Source organism: Apiospora kogelbergensis (assembly GCF_038363985.1).
Source record: "Apiospora kogelbergensis strain CBS 113332 chromosome Unknown utg000015l_segment0_segment0, whole genome shotgun sequence".
In the NCBI taxonomy this organism is placed as follows: domain Eukaryota; kingdom Fungi; phylum Ascomycota; class Sordariomycetes; order Amphisphaeriales; family Apiosporaceae; genus Apiospora; species Apiospora kogelbergensis.
The window spans coordinates 106,490-116,321 of record NW_027117432.1 but is presented as its reverse complement, the minus strand read 5'-3'; the positions used below and the strand labels follow the sequence as shown (position 1 = coordinate 116,321).

Here is a 9,832-nt window from a genome sequence, read left to right as displayed (position 1 = left end):
GAGAGCAGAGCTCCCCCGTCCGCGCATGGTAGTGAAAAGGACGGTAGTAGTAAGAGGGAGCCCCATGAGAATAAAATAAGACATGTCTCCGTGGTGCGTGGCTTGCATGTGGCAGAAGCTTTGGGGACATCGATGAGCGGTCGTCCGTTGGGTATCATGTGGTTGGATTTGGGTGTTGTTGGGGAAGCTATCGTCTTATGTATAAGTATCGATGTGCAGGTAGAAACAAATCCATCTGCTGGTTGATCTCTGTTAAATTCAGAATCGAACATTCATCGGACAAGAAAAGCGACACTTTCGCCATAGACGAATATGGCTCTGTCGCCTTACTTATATTGGCCCCTGGCTATCTCCGGGTGGCTCTCCGTCCTGGCGGCGGTCACCGTGACCTTGCCGTACCTCCTAGGCGTCAGGAATCTCACGAATGGATGGCCCCTGACGGCTGAGAAGGCACTGGCTGCCTTTTCATTCTTCCGCTACTGGCGGTTTTGGGTGCACGGCTTGTCCTATTGCTACCTGTACAAGCCCTCCCTGATCCCCGATTCGCCCTCCTACACGGCGGACAAAGACATCACCGTGATTGTGCCCACCGTCGAGCCCGGCAACTCCACGTTCGGCCGCTGTCTGGACTCGATCTGTGCCAACGGGCCGTTCCGCATTGTTGTTATCACCGTGGGCGCTGCGATGCACCAAATGGCCGAGGAAGCACTGGCCCCTATCCGCCGCGCCCACCCTTCCGCCAACATCGAGGTGCACCACATCAAGGCAGCCAACAAGCGGTTGCAGATCTACTCCGTCGTCGACATGGTGTACACGCCCATCACATTCCTGGTCGACAGCACGGCGATCCTGCCCCCGTCGGGCCACTTCTTCCGCTAGGGCCTGGCCCCCTTCGAAGACCCAGACGTGGCGCTTGTCGGCACGCGCAAGCGCGTCGAGCGCACTTCCCAGCCAACCCTTTGGGCTCAGTGCTGGAAGTTCCTAGCCGCCATCTACCTGGAACGGCACAACTTCGAGGTCCCGGCTGCCAACGCCATCGATGGCGGCGCGTTCATCATCAGCGGCCGCACCTGTGGCGTCCGCACCGCCATCCTCCAGAATAAAAACTTCCGCCGCGGCTACAGCGACGAGTATATCCGATTCCCGTTCGGCTTGTTTCCCGCGATTGGCCCTATCGTCACGGACGATGACAATTACATACATCGCTTTTGCGTCGATCAGGGCTACCGCGTCAAATTTCAGTCCGATGTGGGAACGGAGACGGTTGCTGCTTCATTGTCGGCATCCGACTGCGTCGTCGGCATCGCTAATCTCGGCGAGTATCCCCGCTTCCTGCAACAATGCATACGATGGGAGCGCACGAGTTTCCGCTCCAATCCACGCTCACTGCTGAGCGCACGCGCATGGCGGCGACACCCGTGGAGTATGTACGGGGTGCAGCTGGCGACCATCACCAACTTTGCGGTGCTTGGCGACGGTCTGCAGATCTACCTGTATCTGCAAACGGCATGGTGGGCAGACGGACAGGGGCAGTGGGGGCTGGTCTGTCTGGTAGCCTGGATGCTGCTCACCAAGCTGGTCAAGCTGATCCCCTGGCTCTGGCGCTATCCGGCCGACATCGTCTTCCTCCCGGCCTACCTCGGCTTCGCATATTACCACTCGTGGATCAAGCTGCACGCCTTGCTCACATTTTGGAACCTGGAGTGGGCGGGGGAGGGACCTTGAGAAGATCAACGATATGGCTCTTAAGTGAACGTGGTTCTTTAGCTATGCTTACAGAGGGGTCTTTTCCTTCTGTTCCCCGTGTTCCCTGCGCTCAAGGATTCGGATGATGAGGTCTCTATGCTGTTGCTGCATGGCATGGCGCATTTTGAGACCGGGTTGCGTCGAAGGATTGCATCTAAGTGATGAATGGAGATCGGATAAGCAAAGACGGCTCAACATCTGTCTCGTCTATCAGTTCTCGTCCGTCCCTATGGGGTACGAGAAACCTGCCTTTGTGAGGAATACACCATATGTTACGCCAAGATATCTTAGATGCGCAAGACACGGAAAGGAGCAAATATAACCTCTACATCGCCCTCACGGGCCTCCTGTCGACAGCCCCAGCTAGTACCGGGACTGCTAGCGAAAGGAAGCTGATGAGAGACTCTTTCGCAGTTGAGATCTTCCGCTTCACGAATGCGCCTACAGAGGCGCTTCGTCAAGTCGAGGAAGAGCTTGGCCAACATCTCTATCAGCCCCATTCGCAGCTCTTCCAAGAGGTTGAATCGCACTTCTGGATCCGTCTCATCGCGGAGCTTCAAGAATGTGTCAAGACGCTCAAACCCCCTTGGCAGTCTCGGCCTCTTCTCGGCAGCTGTAGGTCGCCGTAACTATGGGCCATGGGGCGGGCCAAGCGCTCATCCTATGTCCAGTAATGCAATAGGTATCTCAACCCAAGAAGCCTGCGCGAAAAGAGGAATAGAAGACATAGCCGCCAGGCTGGCGCATCTTGGCCTTCTTCATTGGAGAGTGTGGTCGCCGCTGATCTATCTTGGCGGTGACAATGGCGGTGACAATGGCATGGAGTTAAGCCACGCGGTGGGTATCTGAGGCGTGCACAGCTTTGTCTACGACGGCATTCGACGATTTAATCAGCCACCGAAGCGAATTAAAACACCTCGCTAGTGACCTAGCTGAATAGATACCTGTGATTATCCAGAAGTTAGCCCCTTTCTGGCGATTCTCTTCAGACACCGTTCCTGTAACTTTTCCTTTTGTTCTAAGCACAAGATGACTGAGATGCAGTAAGGTGGCCGTAAGATAGGAGGAGCTGCCTCCATACGTTGGTGGTACGTAGGCTTTGAGCCGCAAGGCAAAAAAGTCGGAGCATACCTCGCTACAATGCATTAAACTGTGATCACGATTATCAAGATTATTCCTTCAATTCACCGATACGGCAAACGCAGAGTAAGCTAGGGATCGAGCAGCACGTCACCGATCCCAGTTTACAGCTCAGTTCCTCATATTGTTTATATTATACAATTAGTATGAGATTATCACTGCCTCCCAAGCACTGCTTTCCGATTGGTGACTAGGTTTCCATTCACTGGAGACTGGGATGAAGACGTGATTACATTCCGTTTGCCCTCCGTTTCTATGACATCCACCACGAGTTGCTCTATCTCGACCTGCCCGCCCTGATCATGGCCAGACCTGTCCTCTGTCTTCAGTTCGTCCTCTATCTCTGCTTTCCCACACTGCTGTGCCCCTGAGCATTCTCCTCTGGAAGAGTATCGAGCAAAGGCCATTATTTCCGGCGAACCTCGCGCCTTTTTCGGAAGGATATGTAATAAAGAGCCAAGAAACACAGCTGTATGATGAGCAGAATTGCGAAAGCCTTGCATGACGACCGATTGCTACCAAGATACAAATTCAAGGCTACTGTCACTTGCGCATAGCAGTCAATTCCCGTTGTTCCCCGGATCAGTCCGCTGATGATGTTAGCGGAGTCGGCCGTGATGGAAAGCCACAAAGAAAGTAATGGCAAGCGGGAGGCGAGCCAAGCCTTGTTGGGAGAGGACAAAAGGCAGAGATGCACATGACATTCTGCAGCACTTGGAGATCTCAACAAGCTAGCAGTGCTAGCCTAGCACGGAGACCTGCCGTAGAATTGTTGGTAGAATATCGAAAATGAAGGTTCACTACCTGTATTGAAGGATTGTTGTGATTACGACCATTGCATGAAACTATTCGGCTCACGTGCCAAAAGAGCATGAATATTGGACGGTGGAAGAAGCGGGTTAAGGGGGTGGCTGGTGGCAGCCACAGGAAAACGCGGCTGTGCTACGTGGGCCAGGCTTCCAGTTCAATTGCAGTAGCTCGAAACAGCACCAAATGCCATAATCGACTTATCCGACATAACAACGTAATTTAGGAGGCACGAAAAAGACGATTCTTCTATCGCGCTGGCAACGCGCCGCACAACATACGCCGATGACCGATCACAGACGACCGACAACAGGAGTCGAAATCCGACACAGCATGGCGGCGAGCACAGCAGGAGCGGGGACAAGCTGGCGACTTGAGCACGGCAGCATGACGACAATTAAGAGACGATAGCACAGCAACCACGGTTGTTATTCATTGTTTCGAATAATCATCGAACTCCGAAGCACGCCGGCAACTCCTTGAGGCCAACGAGGCTACCTAGTCCTCCAAGACCAGCATGACAGGCATGCCACGACTGACCTATACGCATCATCGCACGATAGACGCATCCTACTCGACGATTGTCCGACCGGCAGCTCAGCAGCGCTGCATGATCCGTGCGAAAAGAGTTGACGAGATACAAAAGGCCAGCGCATTGACAGAGGAATAGAGCACCAGCGGTCGACACATACAATGCCAGAAGACAACACGATTCCGCGCCAAGGGATCATCATGTTTGCGAATGGCCCAATTCGCCCCAACACTCCCTGTCTCAAGGCTTATACCTGATCGAAAAAGGCGTCGCCCAAGGGATCAGCATCGGCCAGGGGACGAAGCGCTCAAACAGGGCTTTCACCTGCGACAGCCAGCCCGTGACCATCTGAGTTTGTTGCAGGAACCTGTACTCGATGTCAGTTGACGATCTGCGCCAGACTGAATACACGGTGACTTACAGCTGTTCGACCTTCTGTATTGCGCTGGTCACTTCTGGAGACTGAGCCCACCACGCCCGCGACTGCATCCGCGCCTGCGCCTGCGACTGCGCCCAAAACCGTCGCCCCTTCTGCAACGCAGCTCCAGCCTCAGAGCCAACAACCACTGTCCTTTCCAGGCATTCCCAACTTATTCGACGACGAGGAAAGCCTCGGTTCAGGCCCCCTTCAGCTCCCCGCCACCGTAGGTCCCTCTACGCCCAGTCTGGGTGTTGTACTGAGAACAAAGAACGCCGGGCGACGCCCAAGAACTGTTGCACAAAGTGAATGAGCTGCTGGAAAATATCAAGGCCGTCCAGTCCGAGTTGACCCACCACAACGAAAAGTAAGTCTATCCCCGCCCTCGTACAGCAGAGCTCTCCTACTCACGCACGCCCACATCTCGCCAGATTCATAACTTTGTAGGTCTCCACCGCTGTCGCAACAAGGTATACGTCTAACCACAGGCGCCCCGACAGCACACAGTACAGTACAGTACCCAACCTGCCATTTAGGGGTTGATCATATTGCGAAGATACGGATTTCTCGATTAGGAAGACCTTCTTGGCAGCCGGTCTAACCATGTTGCGTCACATTCCATGCCGGTGTAGTTGTGGTCCCGTACATACGCAACGTAGACGCCTACCCTATTGCAGTAGGTGCTGAAGGAGCGGCTCTCGCAGCGCTTGTACCGCTTGCCAGCGCCCATTGACATGCTGGTTGCCAGCGGACGTCTGAAAACGGACGTGGCCCATGCCAGAGTACCGAATTCTTCCAGTGCTGGGGGCGGTAGAAGTGCGCTTTCGCGGTCGTCATGGTGACTCTCGTCAAATCCTTTACTACGGCTTCTTGGAGTACTGTACTGTACTGTACGGTATGTACATTATGGGCGTGTGAGACATTCTCGCTGTCCGCTTACCACGCCGTAGCTACCGCCATACTGCTCATAATACCCATACGGCTGGTGACCCTTGCCGTCCACTTCGTGGTAGATTTTGGCTGGCACGGCTAGCACAACTTCTGACCCCACGGCTGGACTTCGCCGACGACTCAATTCCACCGCTTCCAATGTGTATGGGCCCCTCGTAGCTGCCGAAGTGCTTCTGTGGCTCGTTGCTTTGGGCTAGTCCGGTCCGTTCACGACAGGTAGCAGAAACGCATCTGGTTGTTCTCCCTGGTACTCAAATAGTAGCATGCGCTCCTTGTACCCGAAAGCCTCAATGCAGCTCTTCTGGTTCGTACCTACCAGTATCATAACTCAGTTCTTTGCATCTGTTTCTGATCTGCTACCTAAAGCGACTTCCTGCCCTGGTGGCCTCGTACCTCAAGGTACAGTTGTCAATCAGAGACCGATGCAGTACGGTACACGCAGCTCAACTTGCGAAGTAGGATATTGCGTGAGCAGGAAGTACTTCTTCGTAGCCGGTCCTAGGCATCTCAAATGTACAGCCTAGACTGGTTAAGCTGAGGTAGGGCAGATGTAGACCTCAGGATGCAGAGCTGCTGATGGTGCCGCCGGTCCAAAGGAGCAAAGCCAACGCTGCAGCAGATGCAGAGCGAATGGGGACAGAACCGGACTGAATACTACCGCGTCCCGTTGTTGGTCGTGGCGCACTTGCTGGCTCACACGAGGCACTTTCAGGCCTCTCCAATTCCCACCGAGTAGTATGCAGGAAGGATATTGGAGGCCGAAACTCTGGTCCGCGGGTCCGTAGTCTCTTATTGAACCTTCCCGAAGTGCGCCGATTTCAAATGGAACCAGACCCTGATGTTCCCACCGCTCCGTTTGTACCGTTCCGGCGCAGAGCGGCAGGCCATCTCAGAGCCAGTGTCATTCAGCGGCTGCTCTGTTTCTGCTGCGTTCCGTCGAGATTCGAAGACTCTCCTGGGCTGTTTCCGGTCCTGGCTTCCATCGTTGACTGCACTGTTGGCGTACTATTGGAGTGCAGAGTCGGAAGTAGCAATGGCGCACTAGTGCGACTAGCGGGTCAGGTCCCTTGAACACACCATCATTAGCGTGGCGCCGTTTCGCGACCCCGCGCCTTCAGGGCCAACTGCCCAATCTTCCTGCTGCGCAAGAACTTCTCCTCAAGACACGCCGAAGAGAAGTTAGCCCGGGGTCCTCTCGCCAACATGGGTTCGGAACCGGATCGGCAACTCCCCTGGCGACGTTCGCCCAACTCGAGCTCATTATGTCATCCCCATTTCACACCCGCAAACCAGCACTTGCTATATCTACCGTTCAGCGGGACGCTATTGTAGCTCTATGGACACTCCACGAATATACCCCAAGAAGGTCCAGCAAGTTGCCCGAACCGTAGTAGGTAGCTAGGCCTCCGTCATGGTCCACACCAAGGGGCAGAAAGACAAGGTTCGCAAGAGTGGCTTGTCGCTGGAGAACAAAACATAAGACCTCGGGCGGTACTGCGATGTCTTCAGCGCTCTTGCATACTGGAACCCGACGCACGAGCAGATGGAGACGGCGATGCACGTCCCACGCGGGCAGCGCGTGCCGGACCTCAACAGGATTGTCCGTCCCCATGTCCCGGTTACTGTTCCATCGAGTTTATCCAGCTCTGTTGCTGACAGCCGCAGTTTCGACGATCAGCCGCGTGCCAGGCGAGACCGAGCCACGGCCGAGCGACACGATCGCGCGGCCAAGTCGAAGCCATCCATTTCGAGGCCCAGGCGGACGCTAGCGACGACGCGAATGCCGTCGCTTGCATAGACAGCGATGCGGATGCCGAGTACGAAACCGACCCCGAGTATATTGCAGCAGTTCCCGCTGCCGCGGCGGAGCCTCTGTCTGTCTACGACGTCATCCCCGACGAGGACGGCGGGACTGTCATTCCCAACAGCCCGATGAGACAGAAGGGTCCGAGACAGCTGCCTTCGCCGCGAAGGCCGCAAGGTAAGCATGATTCTCGTCTATTGACTACATAGTCGACTGGCCGTTGACGCTCATCATACAGCAGGCACTCCAGGTTCCCAACCGACAGTGGCGCAGCCCGCCCGCACCGAGCCCAGCTCCACGGCGAACACTGTACCAACCGCCGCGACGAATGCAGGTACCGGGCCAGCACCCACAAGATACCCCGACCACGGCGCGATGGATGCGTCGCTGCAGAGAGCTGTACGTTGGAACAGCCGGGTGGCAGCTAGAAAGCCCTTGGCGCCGATTATGACGACACAACCACGGCAGTGCCCTCCCAGAATGGTGGGAAGCGGTATTAAGCTGTCGCAGGCAGGCCGTCCAAGAGGATCTGTGCAGAATGGAGCGAGGCACGCGCCAGACTACTACAAGGACTATAGACGCAAGTTGCAGCGGGAGACCTTGGCAAAGAAGATGGTGGGAATGCTGGAGGACCTTCGGACGAGTCTCAGCGGCATGCAGTTCGGGTGAAGACGTGGCACATGTTAATGCGCCAAATATCACACGGCAACTCTGTGTATGCTTATGTTGAAGCATGTTTTCAGCTCTAGTTCGGTACAGTAACCAACAATCTAACGCTACTGTCGTCCCTTCTGCGCTCCCGTGATCCCTTGGTCCTAGCCTCCACGGTGATCCTGGTGGGAAGAGATTGCACACGACGTACGGCCGGCGCACTTCCCATTCAACTCGGGGGAGTTGGGAGCAGTAAGGGCTTGGTTCTGATTCAGCTAATAATTGAATCTAACAATGCAAGCAAAAGTCAGATTGTGGTTTAAATCTTAAACAATCTTAAAGCATTACTAATCTTCCTATCCTATCATTGTTTCTACGTAAAAGGTCGCAGTATCCTCATTTTAGTCAGGGTCCTTCGTATGTGTTGTGCGCTAGTTATCTGCCAATCCCATTTACCCCACCCTACCATCCTCACCATCCTCACCATCCTCACCATCCTCACCATCCTCACCATCCTCACCATCCTCACCATCCTCACCATCCTCACCATCCTCACCATCCTCACCATCCTCACCATCCTCACCATCCTCACCATCCTCACCACTATGAACTCACCCTGGCTGGAATATAGCCCTTTCGATGCACTCGGTCTTGACCCGGCCAATTACGACCCACCAGCTATTCAAAAAGCGTTCCGAATCGCCGTACTGCATTGCCACCCCGATCGCCGTGGTGAACAAGTGCCACACAATAGATGGCCTACCATTGACCATGTACGAGCTTCTAGGGATTTCCTTCTGTCCACCAGAGGATGCGAAAGCTTTTACCAGGATTATCCAAGATCATTTTTCCCTGCCGATTGCAATGCAGGCGATCCCATAGCCTACAGCATTGTTGACAAGACCGGATTCGTCACATGTCCCTACTGCTACATGGTCACTAAAACCACATCAGAGGCCGATCATCTGAACAATTCGCACCACGTGCGAAATTGCACTCTTTGCGAATCTTATATACCTATTAGTGGTATTGGTGAACATCACCAAGCTGAGCATATCTGCCAAATATGTTGGGGGAGGTTGTGAGTATGGCTGAACATACGATCGATGTGCATACCTGTGGACATTGCAACTCCGTGCTTGATGATCCCCAGAAACACTTACAGATGCAAGCTTGTTTTCTCTGCCAAGCGAAAAAGATTGAGGTTTTGATGCCCGCTTGTTTACTGCAGAATCATCTCACTTCCCATCATGAATTGCAACTATGCCGAAGGTGCAAGCCCGAAAGAGAAGGGTTTGCCAACCATGTTGCCAAGTATCATGAGTGGATCGAGTGCCCAAAATGCGAAACAATCATCGCGAGTGGGTCCCTCTTTTCACACATGAAGCAAAAGGATCGGTGGCAAAGGTGCCCGGATTGCCCCGATCTCGAGTCAGAGTTCGAGAGGAGTCATATCGAACTTTATCACCTAGAGAAGCACTGTGACGAATGCGATCTAACTCTAGCGTCTACGATCTTCGAATACCACCTTACGACGGTTCACTTCTGGGTAAAATGCGATGATTGCGGCAAAGTGCTGAGGCAGGAGGAACTTGATACACATCGCCGGGTGGTACATAACGTCCAAACATGCCCCGTACCAGCCTGTTTCGAGGTCCTTGCCGAAACTCGACTTGCGCAACACATTATTGATTCTCATTCAAAGAAGACCTGTCCATTGTGTCGTCACTCTGCGGTGGACCTAGTTCCACACATAACGGATCATTTAGTCGGCGGTTCTTTT

The 9,832-nt window shown here is 54.1% G+C and overlaps 1 protein-coding gene across 1 annotated transcript; it reads left to right on the top strand.

Moving 5' to 3' along the window:
• Positions 1 to 312: 312 nt before the first annotated feature.
• PG998_014801 (uncharacterized protein) lies at positions 313 to 1,725 on the top strand (the record flags this gene model as incomplete). Its single annotated transcript, XM_066881617.1, has 2 exons — positions 313 to 831; positions 880 to 1,725. 2 exons carry the CDS (start codon positions 313 to 315, stop codon positions 1,723 to 1,725), a joined length of 1,365 nt encoding a protein of 454 aa, XP_066723338.1.
• Between the last annotated feature and the right edge of the window lie 8,107 nt (positions 1,726 to 9,832).